Source organism: Achroia grisella, unplaced genomic scaffold (assembly GCF_030625045.1).
Source record: "Achroia grisella isolate CSIRO2021 unplaced genomic scaffold, CSIRO_AGI_Agris_v1 utg4502, whole genome shotgun sequence".
NCBI lineage: Eukaryota > Metazoa > Arthropoda > Insecta > Lepidoptera > Pyralidae > Achroia > Achroia grisella.
The window spans coordinates 35,089-60,183 of NW_026712863.1; the positions used below are offsets into that span (position 1 = coordinate 35,089).

At 31.7% G+C, this 25,095-nt stretch overlaps 5 protein-coding genes and 1 long non-coding RNA gene across 6 annotated transcripts; 4 read left to right on the forward strand and 2 right to left on the reverse strand.

The window, feature by feature from the left end:
- Window positions 1–1,921: 1,921 nt before the first annotated feature.
- LOC131845059 (uncharacterized) lies at window positions 1,922–5,289 on the forward strand. The gene is made up of 4 exons (XR_009357614.1): window positions 1,922–2,058; window positions 2,195–2,766; window positions 3,228–3,538; window positions 5,004–5,289. It is a non-coding gene; the product is annotated as an uncharacterized LOC131845059 (long non-coding RNA).
- Window positions 5,290–5,784: 495 nt separating this feature from the next.
- Window positions 5,785–11,048, forward strand: LOC131845075 (ribonucleoside-diphosphate reductase large subunit). Its single transcript, XM_059194089.1, has 5 exons — window positions 5,785–6,035; window positions 6,305–6,393; window positions 7,257–7,434; window positions 8,089–8,288; window positions 8,635–11,048. Exons 1-5 carry the CDS (start codon window positions 5,996–5,998, stop codon window positions 10,522–10,524), a joined length of 2,397 nt encoding a protein of 798 aa, XP_059050072.1. The 5' UTR covers window positions 5,785–5,995; the 3' UTR covers window positions 10,525–11,048.
- A 1,879-nt stretch (window positions 11,049–12,927) lies between these two features.
- On the reverse strand, window positions 12,928–16,181 carry LOC131845050 (uncharacterized). Its single transcript, XM_059194062.1, has 5 exons — window positions 15,756–16,181; window positions 14,730–14,876; window positions 13,853–13,949; window positions 13,112–13,310; window positions 12,928–13,033 (listed from the first exon to the last, which is right to left on the reverse strand). The coding sequence occupies exons 1-5, from the start codon at window positions 16,043–16,045 to the stop codon at window positions 12,957–12,959; spliced, it is 810 nt and encodes a 269-aa protein (XP_059050045.1). The 5' UTR covers window positions 16,046–16,181; the 3' UTR covers window positions 12,928–12,956.
- Window positions 16,182–17,440: 1,259 nt separating this feature from the next.
- Window positions 17,441–19,300, forward strand: LOC131845056 (magnesium transporter NIPA2). Its single transcript, XM_059194069.1, has 3 exons — window positions 17,441–17,883; window positions 17,958–18,100; window positions 18,180–19,300. The coding sequence occupies exons 1-3, from the start codon at window positions 17,664–17,666 to the stop codon at window positions 18,813–18,815; spliced, it is 999 nt and encodes a 332-aa protein (XP_059050052.1). The 5' UTR covers window positions 17,441–17,663; the 3' UTR covers window positions 18,816–19,300.
- A 380-nt stretch (window positions 19,301–19,680) lies between these two features.
- LOC131845057 (E3 ubiquitin-protein ligase RNFT1-like) lies at window positions 19,681–21,019 on the reverse strand. Its single transcript, XM_059194070.1, has one exon. The coding sequence runs from the start codon at window positions 20,747–20,749 to the stop codon at window positions 19,775–19,777; it is 975 nt and encodes a 324-aa protein (XP_059050053.1). The 5' UTR covers window positions 20,750–21,019; the 3' UTR covers window positions 19,681–19,774.
- Window positions 21,020–21,201: 182 nt separating this feature from the next.
- Window positions 21,202–24,737, forward strand: LOC131845055 (syntaxin-5). The gene is made up of 3 exons (XM_059194068.1): window positions 21,202–21,847; window positions 22,212–22,420; window positions 23,088–24,737. The coding sequence occupies exons 1-3, from the start codon at window positions 21,430–21,432 to the stop codon at window positions 23,544–23,546; spliced, it is 1,086 nt and encodes a 361-aa protein (XP_059050051.1). The 5' UTR covers window positions 21,202–21,429; the 3' UTR covers window positions 23,547–24,737.
- Window positions 24,738–25,095: the final 358 nt, after the last annotated feature.

The following is a 25,095-nucleotide window of genomic DNA, read 5'->3' on the forward strand; positions in this document are numbered from 1 at the left end:
TTTGTGAGCGTATTGAGTAGGTCTGAGAATCGGCCAACATCTATTTTTTTTTTTTTTTTTTTTTCTCCTCCTCCATCTTTGGCTTTGCCTTCGCATTTAGCCAATATCAAAGTTAGGGAAATATACACAGAAATATATGGAATAGAACGGAATTTTGTAGGATAAAGGATTGGTCAGGTTTATGATGTTTACAATGTATATATATTATATATATATATGTATATATTTACAATTTTATATTATTATATAAAATAAATGTGGCTAATATTTTATATACCTTGGTATCGCTATTATGTAACAAACAATTAATAGATGTAGGAAGTGGGACACGGATCAGAAGGAGTTGGGAAATAAATTCAGAGCGATCATATAGAGGGCAGGAGAAGAACACATGATTAACATCTCCGTACGCTCCACAAGCACATGTAGGGTCAGAAACAATATTAAATTTGTATAGATTTGCTGGTGTACATACATGTCCCAATCGAAGTCTGCAAATAATTGATGTGGTTTTTTTATTAAATTTAAATTTACTAAACCAAGGTTTATAAGGAATAGTTTCTTGTACTAGTCTGTAATTCTTCCCCTTGTGAGTTTCAATTGTCCAAAGCCGATTCCAATCCTCATACAAGTATATTTTTGACAACAAAGCTAGGTCATTACAGTAATTGACATATGGGAATAAATCGCCATCGCGAACAGCATCATTAGCCAGTTGATCAGCTTTTTTATTACCAGATATACCAAGATGGCTTGGTATCCAAGCGAAGTGAACATTTAATTGTAATGATAAGCATTGAGAAAGTAGATCACGAATTTTAAAAATTATCGGAGATTGTTTGTGGGATTTAAAGGGAAAATGTGATAAAGCCTGCAAACTACTAAGTGAATCGGAGAATATTATTGTTTTACATAGTTTAGCAAGGAGTACATATTCAATCGCCTTAAGAAGTCCGTAGCATTCTCCAGTATAGACGGAGGTCTCTGGCGGAAGCTTAATTTTTTGATGAATTTTGTATTGTGAATGGTAGACTCCAACACCTACACATTCGCCGTTAGAATGTTTCGAGGCGTCCGTAAAAATGTAGTGCCAATCTTTCCATTCATTATCCATAATATAGTTAAATTTGTCATTGGCGTTAATTTCATCTTTATTTATACCTATATTATATAATATTTGGGGATTAAGTATTAGCGAAGTGTAACTATGTTGGTACAGGGGAAGATATTGAGTCTGATATGTTGGAGATGTAATGTCTTTAAATTTTTGGAAACTTTTCACTAAACAAGGTTGGTCTTTATGAGTCCAATACTTCGAAGAGGCTATCACCTCAGCCAATTCCTTGACTCTAGAAATTAAGAGATTTTTTTTTAATGCTAGGCTACGGAAAAAAAATGTATCACTCAGGTACTGTCTTCGCAGTTTTAGCGGTGGTTCACAACACTCTATTTGTAACGAATTTATTGGGCTGGATTTCATTGATCCAGTGATAAGTCGTAGTGCCTTATATTGAATACAATCCAATTTTTTAAAAGCTGCTGCGTTTGCTGGATTTAATAAAACCGAGCCGTAGTCTATAATGCTTCTAATTAAGGCATTATATAGGAGTTTCATAATAGAAGGATGGGCGCCCCACCATACACCACTAAGACACCTTAAAATATTTAGGTTGCGTTCACATCTCACTACAACGGATTCACAATGTGATACACCTGTGAGTTTTGAGTCCAATACAAGTCCCAAAAACTTTGCCTGATCCTTAACTGATAAGGGGGAATCATCATATAAAACATTAACTACTGATGGAATCCTTTTTCTAGAGTATACAACTACAGTGCTTTTAGATGGGGATAGATCTAGACCATTATTATGTAGCCATTTTTTAAGAAATTTTAATGCTGCAGAAAGGGAATCGCTAATCTCGTTAATTAATCGGCCGGCAACATAGAAAAGCAAATCGTCCGCATATTGCAGAACTTTTACACATTTATTTATGGATACTTCTAAATCAATAGTATAAATGTTGTAAAGAATTGGACTCATTACGGAACCCTGAGGTAGCCCCTTCCCTCCCGTCCTATATATCCAATCATTATTATCTACAGTATATTTAATAAATCTTTCTGTTAACATATTTATAATAAAATTCATTAAATGTCTAGGTACATTCAACATCTCTAATTTATGTTTCAGTATCAGGATATTAACATTATCATAAGCTGCGGTTATATCTAGAAAACCAGCTATTACAGAATCATTTCTAGAAAACGCTAATCTAATATCTGTGACAAAAATCCCCAAACTGTCAAAAGTGCTCTTACCTTTCCTAAATCCTAGCTGACTATCTGAGAATAATCCATTGTGTTCCAAAAACCATTCGAGGCGATTTTTTATTAAATGTTCCGATATTTTCGCCAATACAGTAGATAGAGCTATGGGACGATATGATGAAGGTTCGGAACTTGGTTTATCTGGCTTTAATAACAAGATTAAAGTTTGTGTTCTCCAAGAACTGGGAATATTACCTGATGTCATAGCTGTGTTGATTAAAGAGAGATAATAATTAAGAGCATCTTCGTCTAAATGTACTATAAAAGAGTATGGAATGCCGTCTTCACCAGGCGCCGAGTCTTTAATAACAGAAAGTACACCTTTTAATTCATTGACAGTGAAGGATGAATTGAGATCAAATGTAGAATCATTATTATTAACTATTTCTGTATTAATAGTTAAAGGATTTACATGGAGCTGTTCTGGAACGAAAGGTGGGGCTAATCTATCTAATATTTGTTCTGCAAGAGTGGGAGAAATCTTTTGTTGTTGAGATACATTAAAGGCCGATCTAAATCTACGTATATTTTGCCAGATAATAGATGGATTGACATTAGGACATAATGAGGCACAAAATTTACTCCAACCTTCAATCTTTTTTTGTTTTAATAAGTTTTTAGTATTATAAGCTACTTCTTGATAATTTTTATAGTTATCTTCAGACATACAGACACAGTACTGTCTTTCAGCTATTTTCCTTTGTTTTACTGCAATAGTACACTCTTCATCCCACCAAGGTGGAGAGGGTATTGTACTAGGACCACTATTTTTGGTTGGAAATGTTGAATCAGCTGCCTCAATTAATAATTTAGCTAATGACAGAGAACACTCTGACACATTGTCATGGGATATTTTGGGTAAAGTTGATAATTTTTCATGTACTTTCTGTTTGTAGTTGTACCAGTTGGCATTACTTAATTTATACCTCATACGGGGCTGTTTCATCTGCTGCAAGGGTTTTGAAAAAGGAAAAGTAATTAATAATGGATAATGATCACTATTATAACTATAGTTTAGCGGACACCAAACAAGAGATGAAGCGAGATCTGGTGTACATATAGATAAGTCTGGTGAGCTGAGACCTTCAGTGGGTCTTGTGATGCGTGTTGGCATACCAGTATTTAAAATACATAAGTTATGGGAGTCAATTAACTCCAATAATTGGTCACCATAACTATTGGATGAAGAGGAACCCCAAGTCTGATGGTGAGAGTTAAAATCTCCTAAGCAAATAAATGGTTTTGGTAGGATGTTGAATAAATTATTGACTTCTTTGAAAATGGCATTACTTGGGCGGGAGAAATATATAGACACATAACAAATACTATTCACTATAATAGCAATAACAGAGATATCATCACTGTGTGAAGGCAAAGGAAGAATATTATAGGATAAAGAATTCCTGATGAGTATGGCGACTCCTCCATACCCATCAGGTCTGTCATTCCTTAAACAGGAATAACCAGGGATCTTAAAAATAGATCCCGGTTTTAACCAAGTTTCTTGTAAACAAATTATGAAGGGATCATATTTATTAATGATGTGTATAACATCATGTTTTTTATTGATGAGGCTCCGGCAGTTCCACTGTATGGCCTGAGCTTGATCCATTATCTGTGATCTTATATATAGTATCAATAAGTAAAGCTACGTTGGACGGTGATATATTTGAATTCGATTGTTGTAAAAGGTCTAATAATGTTTTTATAATTGCTGAAATCTGAATATTTTTATCATGATTATTATTATTAAAAATGGGTTGAGATGGAGGGAGTGTGGGACTTTTTATGATCTCATTGTGTGCATATTGATCATATCCTCTTGAGAATTTTGGTAGGGCTTTTGGTTTCAGAAACACTGTCTTTTTATATGACCTATTTTGGTTATTTACAGGAACTGTATTTAATGTAGTATAGTTTGGAGATTTGTCATTATTTATATTAGATGGGGAGGAAGGAGCTGTAAGTAAAGCATCTGCATAAGACATTTTATTAACTGGTGGATGTAATTTGACGGCTTCCATATATGAAATACAACTCTTACTCATAGTCTCTTTAATTGCTTTTTGCCGGTCAAATTCTAAACATTTTTTACTATTTGCTTGGTGAGAACCCTTGCACAAGCAGCACCAATAGTCATTTTCATCAATATTGCAATTCTCCCCTGAATGTCCCTGTCCACATTTAAAACACCTTGGAGTGGCCCTACATTGGCTTTTAACATGGCCATACCTACAACAGTTGTAACATTGTACTGTGGGATATATATAAAGGGTTACAGGTAATGCAGTATAACACATATAAACTCGGGTTGGCAGTACTTGTCCATCAAAAGTAAGAACAACAGTGCCTATATTTTCAAATGTATTTGTATTATCGATATTAACTTTCCTTTTAAGCCTTCTTAATTTAAGTATTGTACCGCAACCTATTGGGACACTTATATTTTGTAAAATGTCTTCATCAGACCAATCAGTGGGGACACCCCTTATTACACCCATACGTGTAATGTTAAAAGTAGGAATAAAAGCTTTGTATTTTTCAGTTGTTAAACTTTGATTGCATAAGAATGAATTTGCTGCTGTGAAATTTGAGAAAGACAAACTAATTCTATTACGACCAATTCGTTTAAGACTACCATTCACAATACCATTAATTTCTTTACGTTTCAGAAAGCGACCAAATGTGACGGGATGCAATGTTGTGTTGCTGTTATCATCTGAGAATTCCCTCTGGACATGAATTATATATGGTGCTGCATCTGATGGCTGATACCTAGTGCGAGCAATAGGTGTTCGAGTGATTTCAGTGTTTTGTGTACTATTATTGTTAAGAGCAGTAGAAACTGCATTTTGAGATTTGGAATTGACTTCAGAATCTTTATTATTATATTGATCTATTATTGTTGTTTCATTTGTTATGCATGCACAAACATTTGGTCCCATCCTTTTTGAACCGTGTCTCCTTTTCTTACCTAGACATGTACTACAAGTTGCACGAGCAATTCTTTTCCTTTTTAATTTTCCAGAATCAGATACTGAACAGTCAGTATCCATAGACGACTCTAAAGCCGTAATTAAGATGTCCATTGGAGTGTTTGGAATCTCATTTTCAAATCCTGGGGGAACTACGAGTAGTTCCCCCAGGATCGTCGGGCGGTTCGCCCATATAGAAATAAAATCTAACTTACCAATATGATATGTACACACCAAATTACACACTAAAAATAAATATAATAATAACACTAAATACAACTAAAATTACTAAAAACCAATCCTTAATCTATATGTTATTGAAATAATATTTCCTGAATTAAAAAACGCGTCCGGTCAAACCAAATTTTCCCGCCCTTTTTTTCAACATCTATTTTTCATCCCCCTAAATTTTTTAGGTTATTCAAAGCCGTAAAACTACTTATTAAAAAGAAGCCCACATTTCCCGCGCAATTGCTTGTCAAATATTTTTAATCCTTTTCTTCATGTGTTTGTTCCTCAATTTTCTCATTTCTCCGGTTTTATTTTGGCCAATTCATTTTTTTTCTTTACCTTAAGTTTCAGACACCTATTTCTTTTGAATAAATCATTAGTGGTGTCTTTTAAGCTCTCCAAGCTACCAACGAACGAAGTAATTTCATAGCTACTTTGGTTTCAATAAATTATTCATAATGGTTGGGAAGATGAGCAAGTTGTACGTTCTAAAAAGAGGTCAGTATATTAAGAAACTGAATATAAAATTTGTTACTAGAACCCAATACTGTCGTCCATCCGACGTCTTTCAGGTTGTGATACAAACGTTGAAGTCAGTTTGCTAAGGAAGATAAGATTCATCAAACAATAATTTGTTTTTCTAAAAAAAAAACTATAGCTTATTATCATTACAATTTGCAAAAAATTTTACTTGCCCAAATGTATGATTTTGTGGCGAAAAAAAAAATACTAGGATAGTAATTTATATCATATTGTTATATTTTCAGGAGGTAGAATGGAGGAAGTCCATATTGACAAAATTACATCAAGAATTAAAAAACTTTGTTATGGATTAAATATGGATTTTGTGGATCCAGTAAGTTTGTACCTATTTATTTTTTTAACTTCAATGCATCAAGCAATGTGTACATATGGCGGACTTAACACCTTGTGGCGTTATCTACCAGTCACACATGAGTGGTGCAGAGAAAAATTGTTGGCAGTGCACTAATAGGAATGAGAAATGTCACAAAAAAATGTGTAAGGCAAAATGTATATAAATTTATATAAAAAAATAATATACATACATAAATATAAAGGTAAATATTATATATAAATAATCAATGATCTGATAAACAAATTATAAGTATTTGTAATATATTAAAGCCTTTTTTTCTAAGGTAGGCTTCAGTAGCTCACAAAATTTTCACCAACTCTGTGCCTTTTGACATAGATATCATCCAGCTATCTCCATTGAGCTCTATCTTGCACTTCCCTATACCAGAATGGTTCCAGAGTCAAGTTGATGTAGTCTTTCCAACTAGATCTTTGGTGCCTCTGTCTTCTGGTTCCTTGGGTACCAAAGAGTCTCTTGTTAGATCCATTGGTCTTGTAACTATGTAATTTAACAAAATAAATGTCTTGAAAATATTAAAATTATATATTAAAATAAACATTCCCTAAGATCTATGATGTATTGAAATAGTTTAATAGCGGACTGACTTCTTTTACACTTAACATAATACTCGCCATGACCACATCTTTTTTCTGCACTTCTCTACCTTTATTTTACATATGATATTCCTTAAGATATAAATTACCACACTATTATTTCATAGTCTGTTAAACTCAAACCACCTATAAGTTATCATATTAAACTAGACTACAACACAAATCTTCAAATTTATAAGGTTTTGAACATTAATCTTTAATAATTCTCAAATATTTTGTTTAACAAAGGTATCCATAACACTAAAAGTCATAAGTGGCATTTATTCTGGTGTTACAACTGTTGAACTTGACAATTTGGCTGCTGAAACAGCTGCAACAATGACCACTGATCATCCAGATTATGCTGTATTAGCAGCAAGATTGGCAATATCCAATTTACATAAGGAAACCAGGAAACAATTTTCAGGTAATTAAATTATATTTAATATTTAACATGTCATAACACATAAATAAATAAGCATGTGTGATACAACAAAATATTTTGTAATAATTTACTTCTATTCATTTAGGGTGGTGGTTATTGCTTCAGGATGGTGAGAACCACATGCTGTATGTTAAGCCATAGAACATCTTTTTATCATCATATTTCGAAATATTTTAATCGAAATACAGTAGAATCCGTTTATTATGACTCCTCCTATATTGACCAACCATTTATTAAGATGTAATTACACTACAAAATAAATTATTTATAAAAAAGTCGTATATAATGACTTCCCTTACAGTGACAAGACACTTATTATGACCCCTTTTTTAATAAATTATATCCGGCCATATTTGTAGTCTCAAACTGTTGGTTGTAGATCAGGGTCACTACCCCCAGTTCACTAACAACTAGGTTTCGTTTGAACAATATTTTAAGGTCTTAACAAGAGCAAAGTTACACGCCACTAATTATGATATTTTATGAAAAACATAATTAATCTTACACTAGTTAATTTTTTTTTATTTTTTGCAGTAGTTAGTTGCTTATTTCAAAATAAAAAGAAATAATAAATTGAATATAAATACACAAAATCACTAATATGTTTATAACTACATAATTTTTTTTTATTTCTAGATGTGATCACAGATTTATACAATATTATTAATCCACATACGAAGAAAAGAGCTCCCATGATTTCAGAGTTTCATTACAATGTTGTAATCAAAAATAAAGAGAGACTGGATTCTGCCATTGTATATGATAGAGATTTCAAATATAACTATTTTGGTTTTAAAACTCTAGAAAGATCATATCTGCTAAAAATAAATAATAAGGTACTATCTCAATTTTTAATATCTCTGTTGGCATTGCAACTACTACTACCCAAGACATTACTTACACATATAAATAAAATTGGAGTGTCTGTTTGTAATATTTAAATAACCGTTTTTTACTACATGCATATGAATATATATACGGTACATACACCAAAATAACATTTTTACAATTTTTGTCTGTCTGTTTGTTTCGGCTAATTTCAGAAATGGCTGGACAGCTTTTTACGGGACTTCTATTGGAAGGCAGCTGATGTAATAAGGAGTAATTTAGGCTACTTTTATTTTTCTAAAATATAATATAATTATACTAACAATGACATTAATACATATAAATAATTTTCAGGTTGCAGAAAGGCCACAACATATGCTTATGCGTGTTGCTATAGGCATACATGGGGAAGATATAGAAGATGCTATTCATACTTACAACTTGCTATCAGAGAAATATTTTACACATGCAAGTCCTACGCTTTTTTCAGCTGCTACACCTCGCCCTCAATTGTCCTCTTGTTTCCTTGTTGCTATGAAAGACGATAGCATTGAAGGCATATATGACACTTTAAAACAATGTGCACTTATATCTAAATCAGCTGGAGGCATTGGTGTCCATGTACATTGTATAAGAGCCAAAGGCACTTACATAGCAGGGACTAATGGCGTCTCAAATGGACTTGTTCCCATGTTGCGTGTTTATAACAACACAGCAAGATATGTCGATCAAGGTGGAAATAAACGCCCAGGCGCTTTTGCTGTTTATTTAGAACCATGGCACTCTGATATTTTTGAGTTTTTAGATCTGAAAAAGAATCATGGAAAGGAAGAAGTGAGGGCTAGAGAACTTTTTTATGCTTTATGGATACCTGATTTATTTATGAAAAGAGTAGAAAAAAATGAAAATTGGAGTCTGATGTGCCCTCATGACTGTCCTGGTTTAGCTGATTGCTGGGGAGAAGAATTTGAAACACTATATGAGAAATATGAGGCAGAAAACCGTTTTGTTCGACAAGTTAAAGCACAAGTTCTTTGGCAAGCTATAATAGAAGCACAAGTAGAAACTGGAACTCCATATATGTTGTATAAAGATGCTTGTAATAGAAAAAGCAATCAACAGAACTTGGGAACAATAAAATGCAGTAACCTTTGTACAGAAATAGTAGAGTACACATCAGCAGATGAAATTGCAGTTTGCAATTTAGCATCGATTGCTTTAAACATGTTTATAAATGAGGATAAAACTTATAATTTCTCTAAACTTAAAGAAATTACTAAAACGGTAACTCGAAATCTTAATAAAATAATAGATGTTAACTTTTATCCTGTTGTAGAAGCTAGAAATTCGAATATGCGGCATAGACCAATTGGAATTGGTGTGCAAGGTTTAGCAGATACATTTGTTTTAATGCGGATACCCTACGAAAGTGAAGCTGCTATTAAACTCAATCAGCAAATATTTGAGACCATCTACTATGGAGCTTTAGAAGCAAGTTGCGAATTGGCTGAAAAATTAGGTGTCTATGAAACCTATGAGGGTTGTCCTGTAAGTCAAGGCATATTGCAATATGACATGTGGAATAAAACTCCTACAGACCTCTGGAACTGGACGGTTCTAAAAGAAAAAATAGCTAAACATGGTCTTCGAAATTCATTATTAATAGCGCCCATGCCAACTGCATCAACTGCACAGATTCTTGGAAACAATGAATCATTTGAACCATTTACATCAAACATTTACCAAAGAAGAGTTTTATCTGGAGAATTTCAAGTGGTCAATCATCACTTACTGAATGATTTGACAGAAGCAGAGTTGTGGGATGAAGATATGAAGAACCTCATTATTCACAACAATGGTTCTATTCAAAATATTGAAGCAATTCCTAAAGATTTGAGAGACTTGTACAAAACAGTTTGGGAGATTTCTGTGAAAACTAGCATACAAATGGCTGCGGATAGAGGTGCATTTATAGATCAAAGTCAGTCATTTAACATTCATGTTGCTGAACCAAACTATGGAAAATTAACATCTATACATTTCTATGCATGGAAAATGGGTTTAAAAACTGGAATGTATTATCTGCGCACAAAACCAGCTGTTAATGCTATTCAATTTACTGTAGATAAATCGAAAGTACGGAGCAAGGTTGCAAATGGAAATTCTGACACATATGATGCTAATATGGCAGCCATTACGTGTTCTCTGCAAAACAAAGATGAATGTTTAAGTTGTGGATCGTAAGCCGTGCCTACTGTTAGCTTCCAGTCATATTTTTATTTCAAGTAATTATTTCTGCCACATATATGTTAAAAAAAATAGGTTTGCGCCCTCTTTAGCCAAACCAAACCAAAATACCCTGGCTGAAATGCTGTTGTACGATGTAGGATTATTGACGAATATTTTAGGTGCGTTGTCTAGAAACATTTCATATGTATCAATTATGAGCTAAAAAATATTAACTTACAAATTAGACAACTTGTAATCTCAAGTTTGTTTTATGCTCAACAATTTCAAAATTTTTGCTGCAGTCTGCAATGTGTGAATGAAGATGTTTTTATTAGTTTTTAGAGAAGCTATGTTGCTTTAGATTACTATATTTGTCTCATTACAAACGATATTTTGTTAGTTATGTAAGTAAACTTTAATACAATGAAAATCATTATAATTTGGTAGATTAATCTTTATCATGATATTCAACAATTCTCAAACAATTATGACTTTATACCATTTTTTATTCATTGTATCTATTTCATAATTATTAATTAAACGCTTATTACATTAATAATAAAATGTGCAATTTTATTTTATTTAGGTAACAATTATAAAATGGTTGTAAAATAAAATGATCTCACGGTTCAGGAAACAATAAGAATCAAAGTTGATTGCGTACTATCAGTGAAAACATATTTATAAGAAATCATCTATATACTACATACTTAATTACTTGTTTAGAAAGTAGTTTTAGGGTTGTATTAATAACTAATTATCTGTTTCTTAATAAACGATACAGCAAAAATATGCTAGTGAAGGATAATAAGATGAGTCTAATCAGTCAGCACATCCAATTTACACAAATATGATAATTATGATCGTTTCCGGCAGAACTGCGTAGAGGTCGACCTGACATGGTCACAGCATCTGTGTTGTCTGTGCATTGCTAGCTATCCTGCCTATAAAATAATATGTATGCAAGCAAATAATAATATCCTTGGACAATTTACACAATGCCATCTGGTCCCAAGGTAAGCAGAGCTCGTGTTATGGGTACAAGACGACAGATATAAATACCTAGATTTTTTTAATATACATAGAAAACACCCATACTCATGAATACACAATTACACATGTTTGTACCGTACCTGGAGTCGAACCCGCGAGCAACGGAACTAAGCGCCTGCTAAATATATATACATACTTTATTGCACTTGTGATATTAAGTAATTAAGATAGTCATACAAAAATGTGAGCAATGGTGGGAAGGGTGTGAGAATTACCTCTAAAAGAGATCTCTTCCAGCAAACCTAAAGTTGTGACAGAGGTTGTAGCGGCCAATCTTACTGCAATGAGTTTTGTAGAGACAAATGCAAAATTTTAATCTATACATATAAATAAAAGTGCAGTGTATGTTTGTAATATTGAAATAACTGTTTTTTACTATATGCATATATATGTATAAATACGGTACATACAACAAAATAACATTTTTTTACAATTTTTGTCTGTCTATTTGTTCCGGCTAATCTATGAAATGGTTGGACCAACTGACGTGACTTTTTTTGGCAGGTTGCTGACTTAATAAAAAGTAACTTATACTACATTTATTTGAGAAAAATAAAGTTAAATTCCTCGCGGACGAAGTCGCGGGAACAGCTAGTATCTACTATAAAAAACCATTTACGAAATATATAAATAATATATTAACGTTATCATATTATTTATATACTTATTTCATAAACAAATACCTTTTTGGAGAGAAAAGAAATTATTGATATTTTTTGCGCTATACTGACGTATAATACACCATGCTACAGCCAACTGACTATTACCTTCAATATACAGGTTTAACTATGATATGATACCAGTTTGAACCGGAAGGAAATTACACGTATTTTTAATATTTTTGCAAGGGTACTGCCTAATCCCACACTCGAAACCAAAGCGGATTTTCACTATTATCTGTATAAGACGGCCATCTTAGTTGTGGATCAGCTCATCATCATCTCAGTTTTTGACAGGGAGGAAATCTATTAGCTTAACCTGTTGTTGACTGTTCAACTCCAAATGCCGTACCGTGCCTCCTTTAATCATATTGTCCGGCGCTTTCTTGGCTCCGTCAACGTACCGGTGGCTGGCGCTACAAGGCGACGGGAAACCGGACGGCATATCGGGCGTTCCCTGGAGGTTGGCTGGATGGATGGCTGGTGCAGCGTGAAACAACTAGTTGAATTCGTCACAATCCATATCCAAGTACGAGTAGTAATGTGGAATAGGTCACAGAAAATTCAACTTCGCTTTCCTCCTAGGTCACATTTTTTTTATTATAAATAATATGTAACATAATGGATAAAAAACTTTTATTCATTGTTTAATTACATGAAAATAAATTAATTAAAACTTGAAAAAATAATTATACATTAAAATTGATTTATTATATTTACATAACTATTAATATATTAACTTTTTCTATAACTTCGTAAAATGGGGTAAATTATATCTAGAGCATCATGTATCTCATTTCGTGTTTTGCCACCTGAAAACAATTAAATTTATATACTCAATTTAATATTATTATTAAATATATGTCATAAATACATAGTTATAATAATACCTGTGAATACTATTTTTCCATTTACAAATATCAGCAATACCACTCTTGGGCGAACCATTCTATAAACCAGCCCTGGAAATAACTCAGGTTCATATGATGTGAATTGTCCGTGTGCCTGTTGTAGAGCTTCTAATCTTATAGGAAATCTCAAATCAGCTGTAGCAATGAAGTTTTGTATTTTAAAATCCAGAAATTTAGCCTAAAAGAAAAATATAATATAGTTAATATAATAATTGTACATATATAAACGGAATTTTTACGATTAAGAGTTGCCTGTTAGTCAGTTACGTAAGACGTAAATGCGTCGCAATATCGGGAGCTCGCGGAGGAGGGAGCGGGAGGAGGGAGTAGGTACTAATAGTGGTAGTATTATCATAGTAAATATCTTGTTTGTACCGTGAAAAAAGTTTTAAATTTATATATATAAATAAAATTGGAGTGTATGTTTCTAATTGAACAGTTTATAACTAAATTCGTACAGTACTGTACTTCAAAATAAAAATATTTATGTCTGTATGATTACTAATCTCTGAAACGGCTGAGCCGATTTTGACGGGACTTTTACTTGCAGATAGCTATCGTCATAAAGAGTAACTTGGCTAGTTTTATTTTAGAAATTTTATATATTTCAATAAAAAAAATTCACGCGGACGAATTTGCGAATAACAGGTAGTATATATAATATAAAATATAATTTATGGAGTTTTAAATAGCATTATACCTAACGTAATGAATACATACAGGAAATCCTAATTTTTGTATAATTCTTGCGAACTTTCTAGCAGCGACATATGAATCATGTTCATTTCTTGCTCCTGTGCACACAATTTTGCCAGATCTGTAAAAAACATGACAAGCATGGTTTTAAGGCATAACAATTTAATGATATTCGCTAACAAGACATCAGTGGAAGATAATAGAGTGAATATAAGGTCGGGTAAGTAACCTGATCCAAATTCATCCTCAAATTCCACTGGCACCCTGAGAGCTAATACTATTATATAATAGTATAATAGTATTAGAGAATAATATAATATACTATTCTCTAATACTATCGTCACAATAGAGTATATTATATATTAGAGAATAATATAATAAACTATTCTCTAATACTATCTTTTAAAAAAAATATTTAAACAACTTCCATAATTTTAAATTAAACACTTTAATTCATGAGTATGAGTGTTTCTATTGATCTGGATGTCTTCCAGATATGTTATGTAAATACAAAAAAAATATATTAAGACTTTTATAAGTCATCTAATACATAACAAGCCTAAGCAGAGCTTGTTGCTTGAGAATTAATGACGCTTTGTGCTCATAATTGTGAGGACTATTTTATTATGATTAAGTAAACTTACTTCCATCACTACAAGCTTCTCAATTTACAGAAAGCAAGCTTACAATGACATCTATTCTAGCCAGAACTAATAATATATCTAATTATTCAATTTCTTTCTTGACATATCTTTCACACAGTACATCCATTTCTTTGTAGATATTCATAATTATTTTTATACCAGTTACAGATTTTATATAAGTCTGTTTAAAAAGGTGAGACTTACAGACACAAAAACTATTTTTAGATCATGCATGCACATATTGATGTAACTATTACCTAAAAACAAGTGCTGTTGCTCGAGGCTCTAAAATTTTCATAACCACACCACGAAATCGAGATGGATTATACTCCGAAAATCTTGTTCTACAGTATATATCTAATAATTTTAGCTCACATCCCAAACTTACTGTAGAAACACAGTTTCTGAAAAAAGAAAAAAAGAGTTAAAAAATACATAAATTTATTACACTAATGGTAATTATATTTATCCCATTGTTAATGCAAATATGATTTATATGAGAGATAAATCTATATTACAAGACTTTAGCTCCAACATTTACTTAAAAATACATCATGTAATCTGTATTAATCATGAACAGTGTAACTGTACACTTTTCAATTTTACATTTCAATACTTATTTTAATGTATCTAACTGTAGATACATTAAAATAAGTATTGAAATGTAAAATTGAAAGTTTTTAACACAGTTACTGATTTTTATCTATTTTAAAATCATGTTAATGGTACATACATATATTGGCATAGATGTAATGAAGATGAAGTCAGGTCAGTTAGCTCTTCATGCTAAAATAACCATTATGGTTTCGAGGAGGGACTGTAAAGGTTAGACATGTACATTGTTACCAATGCAGTGGTTCCACTAGTTCACATCTTATTTTAATAGTATAAATGCAGAAGTTTGTGTCTAGATGGATGTTTGTTACTCTTTCACTCAAAAACTAATATGATTTACTAATAGGATTTTAATGAAACTTTACAATCTTATATCTTATACAGCAGCAGTATTTATATAACACATTGGCTATAAATTCCATGCGGGTGAAACCGTGGGCACAGCTAGTTACTAATATTCCACTCACTATCATCTATTTATAATTTATATTAAATTAAATATAAAATTATACCAGTCAGGCCAGATTTGTACTCATATCTCTTAGGAGTAAGTTAGGGTAGTACTATGACAATCATTTAGATTAAATTTGATATACATGTGAATCAAGAAAAATATTAACACTTGGAAAATTTCAAGCAATAAGAAACCAAAGGTTTAAATTACTTACTGCAACTTTATGCTGTTCTCTACTTGTTTTGTTCCACTGGACATAGGAGTCAATGCAGTCATAGAATTATGTGGATTTGCAGCTTGGGGTGTATAAGAATAATTTGGTGTTGATGGTTCTGCTACTTGTGACCGAGCAGTCAATGGTACTTGAACTGCTGATGTAGATTCATTTCGAACTGGTGTATGGATTACAGTACTACCTTGATTATTCGATACTGTAGTGTGATTGTAAACATTGTTAAAGGTTTGACTGGGTAATGCATTTTTATGAACTTCGTTGGGTCCCATATTTTAATGTTTCCGAGTCTCAATTGTTGGTTAAAATTTTCAGTATTCGTGTCTGGCGCAGTTTCTACCGTATCTGATTGTCTCTTGGGTTTTACAATATTGTAACTTGTTTCAATCCAATGTTTTTACTCGTCTCGTAATTTTTTATACTAGTAAACGGCATTAACAGCACAGTATTGTACGTAGATTATATTGACAAAGGTTTGGCTAATAAATACTCATGATTTTAAAATAATAGGTTATGGTATACGTATCAATATAATTAGAAATGTATAATTGGTTAGATCAAACTGATAAATATCATTTTATGATGTCTATACATATAAGTCGATACACTTCAATAAAGTACTTTTATTTTTTCATTATATATCTTTTTGTAAAATAAACACAAGGAGCGTGTAAAATAAACAAGTAAAGGTAAAGGAACTTCATTCAAACAAGTAGGGATGCTCTGTATTCATTTGTCAAAACATCGATGATTAAAAGAACGACTTGACCAGACTAGTTGCTTGTTAATAATTTATAATATCTATACTGTCATAACCATGTGCTCAATTTTTTTATGATAGCTATGATAATTTGTTCTATCTCTTGATTCCGGTTTATCGCCGACTTTTGGGACATACAGGTACACGCGTATGATACATTATACGTACTACTTACAGTAGTAATCGATATATAGTGCATCTCTTTGAAAAAAATAAAATGCACCGTTTTTTTTGTTAATATGTTTTACGGCTCTGAATTAAAATCATAGTTGCCAAGGAAAGTGTTGTTTTCTTCTCCAAAATCCAAATTTTGATGAAAAATTCCCTATTAATTGTAATCCTGCCATAGATTTTTTAAAATATTTTCTGTAAAGATATGTCTTTCTTGTTATTTTCATTTATTACAAAATTTGATATTCCTCCGTCATTTATACCTCTCATTTCTGTGCGCCATAAATTGATAGATACTTTATTTTTTATTTTTATCCCTTAGTAAGAGGCGAGTGTTGCCTATTATGCCACTAAAAAAAAATGAAATGAGACGGGATAATGGAAAAGTACGGGTTAAATTTTGGATATATACTTTAATAAATACTTTATTTAAACATCTGTATGGTTTTTCTAGTCTGTGGTCAGTGATGCCAGATTTTGGATTTCCCCCTTATTTTCGGGATTTATGATGACTGGGAGAAAATATCCGTTATATTCTATTTTCTTTGTGGTTTTTGTATGCTGCAATATAAATAGTTTAAAGGGATTAAAAAAAAATTATTACAGATTTCGCCGTAATGGTATTTAGATACAGATTTGCAATTATCACTATGAACAAGGATATTGACCCTACTCATTAATATCAATTTGGGTGACGGACATTTCATGTGACAACACTGTTCGTGTCTCATTTTTTAAAATTATTTTTATATTTTTAATCACATAAAAAATATGAACCTATATTGTTTACATGTTATTGTATTTGTTTATTAGTAATATCTAAATCCATTACTTAAATGGGCCCCTTGGTTCTATAAATTTTATCTACAGAAACTCGATTTAAGAATAAAAATTTTTTGTAAACAATGAGACTCTGTGTCATGGACATGGAATAGGATATGAGATAAACTGATAACAGTATGAAGTCTTCCTCTTCATTAGTCGAAGGACAAAACTATGATACCAATTCATTTTTAATAGGCCTATGTCTTTCTATTTCGTCCAGTATATTTATAGGGTCCAGTTTTATTATAAAAAAATTTGCATTGAAAAGAAACTCTGCTTCTGGAAACCTTCGAGCTTCAGCCGGAGGTTTTACATATCTTAAGCAATGGATGTGGTGGTTAGGTTTGGTGACAAGTAAGTTACTGTTTATACTTGTATATATGATGGAAGTGCTTTACAAGGTTCATTGAAGGGTATTTATCTTTCAGTGGGAGTTGGAGAAGGTGCTAACCTCTTGGCATATGCCTTCGCCCCTGCGGCATTGGTAACACCTTTAGGCGCACTTAGTGTACTTGTAGCAGCAGTACTTTCCTCAAGGTTCTTAGATGAAAAGCTTAATTTTGTTGGAAAGGTATCTTTTTTACTTCAATTTCTTTGTTGTTTTTTTTTATAATATGTATAAAAGAATATTAAGTATTGCTCTTTTTCAGATTGGATGTTTTCTATGCATTATCGGCTCAATAATTTTTGTTATACATTCACCAAAATCAGAAGAAATCCAAACATTTTCAGAATTACTGGATAAATTAAGTGATTTTGTATTTATTTCATATGTAGCTACAATATTTGTCATAACTTTTATCATCAAAATAGTTTTTGTTCCAAGGTTTGGCAACACAAATATATCCATATATTTGTTTATGTGTTCTACTACAGGCAGCCTGACTGTTGTGTTCTGTAAAGCAGTTGCATTGGCCATAAAAGAAAGTATTACTACTAATGTGAACAGTGTTTTTAATCATTTCTTTTGGTTACTCTTCATCACTGCTGTGATATGTATTATGATACAAATGAATTATTTGAACAAATCACTAGATATATTTAATACAAGCATTGTAACTCCAGTTTACTATGTTATGTTTACAGTATTAGTCATTATAGCATCTGGTATCCTTTTCAGAGAATGGGAACATATGACAGGTGCAGATATTTTAGGTTGTTTTTGTGGCTTTTTAGTGGTTATAACAGCTGTTTTCATGTTGAATATTTTTAAAGATGTACAAATATCATTTAAGGATTTAAATTTTAATGTTAGGAACAGAAATACTCATATTGGTAAAATTTAGAAATAGATTCTCATTAATAAGGTAGTTGTGAATGTAGTTTTAGTTTAGTACCAGTGGTTTTAAGTAATAATTAACATAACAAATCAAGCAATGTAATAATATTTAAACAATGAACACTTATCAGAATGCCTTTTCTGCACCTTATTAGTGTGGAGCAACATACATTTTGGTAATTTATGTCCATCAACTAAATATGTAGTTGTTAATATATTAATAAAAAACTATAAATTTAAACTAAACTGCATAATTATCTTTGCGTAGTTGTTAGATGTTGCTTCAGTTCTTCCATGTGATATTATTTTTACCCATTAAACTAGTTGGTATCTTACTGATTTTATCATAACAACTTTATACTTTATTATGTATTGGTATACGAGTGAGTTACCATTACAGAAATAAATAATTTTAAATAATGAGGTTAAAATGTTAGTCCTATATCATTACTAAAAAATAAACTAAACTGAATTTAAACAGCCAACTAAAATATGTTATATATTAATTTTATTTGAATATAGACTAGTATATTCATATATTAATCACATTTTATGCTTATAAACCTCTGTACATACTTAAAAAAAAATAAAAATTACAGTGATCATGAAACTACTAAACTTATTGTCTCTTGAGAGGTAATAAGTGGCTCAGATCTGGTGAAAAATAAAGAGAATATGTTATTCTAAGCTCCCAAGAAGTATAATCTGGAAGTCATCAGTGGTGTATTCAGATGTAACATGTTAAATATGTCAAAGTATATTTAGATCTGAAATTGTAATTATGAAAACTAACATAATAATATTATTGTACATGTTGTTTTTTTTTTCAATGAGTGAAAAGTACCAATATGAGAATGATTATATTTTGATTGTTTTGTTTATTGCTAATTTCAATGTTCAATAACACTCCATTCTTTCATTAACAGGAATGTAATATGTTCAATCGCATAATATTAATACAGTCCGTCACAAATATACATTCACAGAGTGATAAATAAATGTCCGGCAAACTGGACAAGTACGTTGATAACCATATAAGCGTCTGCAGCATTCTGTGCACAAACACACATGACGGCATGGCAATGTTAAGACACATTTTTGCCTTTCCTGGCATATAACACAGAGGGCTTCTGCAGGGTTATTAGCATCATCCACATCATTTTCACTAAAACTGGCTTCCCTTGAAGTAACATCTTGACCACTTGCCATGTGTGTTATTACTCTTACTTCTGGGTCAGTAAAGTAGTTGTAAAGTGTATAATATATATACATGAATTTTCTTATAAAAGACCAATAGAACTCTGTAATTTCAATTTGGATTGTTTCTCTAAAATGAATGGATAAGCGGACAATGATGATAGCACTAATAATTCCTATAAAAGATTCCAAAGGCACATCTGTCAGGAAATTTGTAATCTTCAACAAGCTCATGTATGCATCAACAACATAGCCCACTATAATGTCATTCAGGCTCATGAACCCTGCCTTGAGCAGCTGTGGAAGGTGCACTGGTATAAATGTTATAATAAGCCATAAAGTGTCACCTAATAATATTATTCCATTCTTTAACAAAAATATTATTTCACCAACAACAACAAACACTGCTATAACTGAACTCTTAACAGTATCAACGATTAAATTAAATCTGTGACTAAATGTTTCCAAAATAAACACCAACGCTCTCTGAATATATGTCACTTGATCACCAAATGTGTAAATAACATTATCCACAAAATTGGGTATGTCTTCAGTAAAAATCGAAACATTGTCTTCATAAGTGATTTGAATAAATAAGTATATATTACTGATAACTTCAACTAGCAGCGAGGAGATGGTCGTACCAACGGCTACAATAACTTTTCCTGTAAATGAAGCAATGAGAAATACTTTTTGTATTGTTATGGCAATCAAGTTTATCACTTTTGCAACATAAGAAATCATTTTTCCGTCTCATCTCATTGTCAACATAATTTTAATTAATTAGTAAATAATTAGGTATCGATTACAGGTATTTTTATATAGCAGGTTCAGTTTGATTTTCAGACAAGTTTCAGTTTAGCAACTTTTCATCAGACCTGTCATTACTTATCAGTTGTCAGTTGTCATATTGACAGAAATCATAACTATTCATCGATACTTCCCCACTAACGTCGATAATTGCATCCCTTAATACATGAAATTAAATCTACGAATATTTTTTTTCCTCTTCTTTTGGCTCCGGCGGCGCGGCGCGGCGATACGGCGATTTGTGTTGCCATCTACGAATAATTATACAGTTCCATAAACTATTGACGGTCACGTATCATAAGATCGTAAATTAATATTCAGAAGAAGTAGATAGATTCCACTTCGCCGTGTATCGTCTTTTCTAATTTTTTTAAATGACGATTTCTTGTCAATGTGACAGTATGACGTCGACCATGTACGTCACAGTCTGTCACTGTCAGTCTCTGTTCTTTGCTGTTGCAAAAGTTCTGACTCAACACTTTACTACTTAATAATTCCATAATTGTTTAATTTACATACTTTTTTTTACGAACCTAGTGACGCATATTTAACTGTTATTATTCTGTTTAGATATTACATTATTAGTTACTACTGAAATATTTTATTATAATGAAATGCTACCTCGTCGTCGCAACATTGCAGGAGGGAGTGTAACAGACAGTACAGCTTTACTGAATAACGAATTGGATACATACGATAAATTGGACAAAAAAGGAGCACCCTTTTATAAAACATATAATCAAAACGAAAACGAATTTTCCAGGAAACAACAAAACCTATTATCGGAAGACGAATTTACATTTGAGATTCTTAAGGATTTTGTGTTTGAAACAGTAATGGCAGCAAGAGATAGAACTAATGAATTTGTAACGACTGTCCGTAGTCTTCAGGGGCGGACACTTGCCAGACCGGTAGTGAGAGATGAAAGAAAAGCTGCAGTCCTTGAAACATATTCCCAATTTATGAGCATGGCGAAAGTCATAAGTAAAAATATTTCAAGTACATATGCCAAACTGGAAAAGCTTGCCATGTGTAAGTATTATATATGGATGGATTATTTTAGACATATATTGACCAAAAGTATGAGCAGATTGTTTTGGGAATAACTTGTGCTTAAGTTATTTAGGCAGATAGAATTTTGAAATTGACAAAATGTTACCCATAATTATTATTATTCACCCAGGAGTTATGAAAGTAAGGGGGAAATCTTTTAAATACAAAAATTCTTAGCATATGTAACTGGTCTAGAAAGTCACTTAGTTACTCTACATGTAAAATTTGTCTATTTCCATATTGAAAGACATTCTATTTCAAAGTATTTTTTTAAAGTTCTCTACAAATACACTTTTTCTACCCCATTTTATATGATATAATAAATCTAATCATATATTTTTAGTGGCTAAAAAGAAATCTTTATTTGATGATCGACCAACTGAAATACAAGAATTAACATACATAATCAAAGGAGATCTAAGCTCTTTAAATCAGCAAATTGCAAGACTGGGAGAAATGCCAAGAGGACGCCGAAGCATGCACAGCCATTCTTCAAGTGTTGTTGTTGCACTCCAATCTAGGCTTGCTTCTATGAGTAACCAATTTAAACAGGTATATACAATACACATATTATGTTTATTTATCTCTGTGCTAGGTCATATAAATATTTATAGCTTGACTCCTATTTGTATGAACTTCACAAATAACACTAATTTCAGAAGACTCCTTCATGTCAGTCACATGTAGTCCTGACACATGAAACACAATCCTTTATAACATATTTTCATAGAAATAATCTTTATTCAAATAAACTTCTCCCTCATTCGAAAAGCAGTCTCATCACAAGAAATTTGTTACACTCTATTAAATAAACATTATATGTATATATAAGATTTTGACTCAATACAAATTTCAAATAGAGCAAAGCAAGATAAAGTGTAAATAAATTTAATAGCTACTTGAATAACAAAATTGTGATGATTATGACTAATCTTCATAATTATCAGAGCAGACCAGTCCATACCTGCAGTACCCATTCAAAAGTATAATGGTGAGTAAAAGGTGAGCCAAATGACCCTGTTGGTAGTAGACTTCATACCACCACACTGTCTGAACATGTAAGTGAGCATGACTGACTCATGACACTGAACTACATCATTTCAAACAATAGTCTTTTGCTATGTTTTATAATACAGTGAAAAAATATATTTTATTGCACTTTGAGCTTTTTATTAATATTTTTTTTGTCATAAAATATACAATATTATTTCTTTACCAGGTTCTTGAAGTAAGGTCAGAAAACCTAAAGCATCAAAATACTAGACGGGAGCAGTTTTCAAGGGTAGCTCCATTGGTCACAGAAGTACCATCTCTCCTTCAACAGGATGATGTAAGCATAGACTTCGGAGAAAGTTCCAGTCTACAGGTGCAGAAATTTGCGATGAGAGATGACTCTGATACTTATGTGCAACAACGAGCTGAAACTATGCATAACATAGAAAGCACTATTGTCGAACTTGGAGGAATATTCCAGCAACTAGCACATATGGTCAAAGAACAAGATGAAGCTATAGGTAGAATAGATGCCAACATACAGGATGCTGAGATGAATGTAGAAGCAGGACATAGAGAAATAATGAAGTATTTTCAAAACATTACTGGCAATAGGGCACTCATGTTTAAAGTATTTGGGGTCTTGATATTCTTCTTCATATTCTTTGTTGTGGTTATGGCTTAATCTTTTTTAAAAAATATACTGATCCTGGTATAGGAAAGGGACATTCCTACAAATTTAACTCAAATGACATTTAAATTTAAAAGTTATAAACAGCAAAGATGTGTTGTCATCTATACTTTAGTACCATGGAATGGATAATAAATAATTATAGTTAGCTATATAATGGTTTTGAATGAAATGTTCACATTTCAGAATAATAAACATCCATAACTAATAAACTGTCTCTTTATACTAAGGAAAGCACAACAGATACAATTAAAATTTATGGTGAAATCATTAATTTATTATTAGATGATGCAGGCAACAATATTATTATATGGCATATAGTATACTACTATCACTACAAATGGTGACATTTACTTAAAAAAAAAATGGTTTAGCAGAGCTAATGAGTTCTGTAGCGGTTTTTATGGATAATGATGGAAGAGACCATTGCCTGAAATATGAACATTTCGAACCTCATTAATCATTATTTTGAGTATATATATTGTTTAACTATATCTATTGAGATTAAATGTACGTTTAATCTCAAAAACTCTGTATATAAGATATGTATATATGTATAATAGAGCATTAAAGTCTTTTATTTAAATAGTCTATGTCACTTCAAGTTGGCGAAACTGAGATTTTAAGCAATAATAAACCTATATACTGTTGTGTGTTGTAGTGTTATGCCACATTATATAGTGGGGTTTGCATTGCATGATACCTATATAAGTCTGGATATTTATACAACCCATTGCACATTGAAACTAATTCTGCTTGCAAAATCGTTGAGACTTTATTACATGTACATAGTTCTGTTCTTAAGAGCTCACAGTATGGAATGATTTATGAACTGTTTATTATAGCTTGCCTTGTTTGTGTCATCTGTGGCTCAAATCTAGTGATTGGAATTTATTTTCCATTATTAATAATGACTGATTCCATTCCATTATTATTAATGATTTAATATATTGGTACAAACAATCTTTTTTAATAACAATAAAATTATGCGGAGGTACTACTATTACGAATTCAAGGTGGCCACCACCAACAGTCAATACAGTTTACCTAAAATACAGTTCTAATTCTAATAAAAACAAAGGACTGTCAATTTATAATAGGGATTCAAGCATGAAGCCCTACATACCAATTAACATCACTTCACAGAATCTATGGACAGCATTAGAATAGTTAAAAATAATGATTATTTTTAACAGTAGAGGGACGGAGAGTATAGTTCAGATATGGGGGGTGAATATGATTAATTTAGATTGTTATCAGTGTTTCTATCACCGGAAAGTCAATTAAAACAAAAGTAAAATAAAGTTGAGATAAAAAATATACTAAAGGTATATTATTTTCCATTACAAATTGTAAGTACAAAAATAATTATAATGCATTAATTGCTGAAGAGATTTTAAAGAACAGTCTCATTTTTATTATTTTAGGTAGTTCACATTTTATTATTGTTTATGTAATAATTGAAATTAGTATCCAACATACAAAAATCTTAAAATTAGACATGACACAAGATACAGATTCGCTACACATCACAGTTCGTACA

Excerpts from the sequence above, each read along its gene's own strand:
- LOC131845075 (XM_059194089.1), top strand. The coding sequence starts at position 5,996 with ATGGTTGGGAAGATGAGCAAGTTGTACGTTCTAAAAAGAG. Across the intron at positions 6,394-7,256 it reads ATATGGATTTTGTGGATCCA|GTATCCATAACACTAAAAGT; the intron begins GTAAGTTTGTAC and ends TGTTTAACAAAG. Across the intron at positions 7,435-8,088 it reads AACCAGGAAACAATTTTCAG|ATGTGATCACAGATTTATAC; the intron begins GTAATTAAATTA and ends TTTTATTTCTAG.
- LOC131845050 (XM_059194062.1), bottom strand. The coding sequence starts at position 16,045 with ATGGGACCCAACGAAGTTCATAAAAATGCATTACCCAGTCAAACCTTT. Across the intron at positions 13,311-13,852 it reads TACAAAAATTAGGATTTCCT|GCTAAATTTCTGGATTTTAA; the intron begins GTATGTATTCAT and ends TTTTTCTTTTAG. Across the intron at positions 13,034-13,111 it reads TGGAAAAATAGTATTCACAG|GTGGCAAAACACGAAATGAG; the intron begins GTATTATTATAA and ends AATTGTTTTCAG.
- LOC131845056 (XM_059194069.1), top strand. The coding sequence starts at position 17,664 with ATGAAGTCTTCCTCTTCATTAGTCGAAGGACAAAACTATGATACCAAT. Across the intron at positions 17,884-17,957 it reads GTGGTTAGGTTTGGTGACAA|TGGGAGTTGGAGAAGGTGCT; the intron begins GTAAGTTACTGT and ends TTTATCTTTCAG. Across the intron at positions 18,101-18,179 it reads AGCTTAATTTTGTTGGAAAG|ATTGGATGTTTTCTATGCAT; the intron begins GTATCTTTTTTA and ends GCTCTTTTTCAG.
- LOC131845057 (XM_059194070.1), bottom strand. The coding sequence starts at position 20,749 with ATGATTTCTTATGTTGCAAAAGTGATAAACTTGATTGCCATAACAATA.
- LOC131845055 (XM_059194068.1), top strand. The coding sequence starts at position 21,430 with ATGCTACCTCGTCGTCGCAACATTGCAGGAGGGAGTGTAACAGACAGT. Across the intron at positions 21,848-22,211 it reads ACTGGAAAAGCTTGCCATGT|TGGCTAAAAAGAAATCTTTA; the intron begins GTAAGTATTATA and ends ATATATTTTTAG. Across the intron at positions 22,421-23,087 it reads TGAGTAACCAATTTAAACAG|GTTCTTGAAGTAAGGTCAGA; the intron begins GTATATACAATA and ends TTTCTTTACCAG.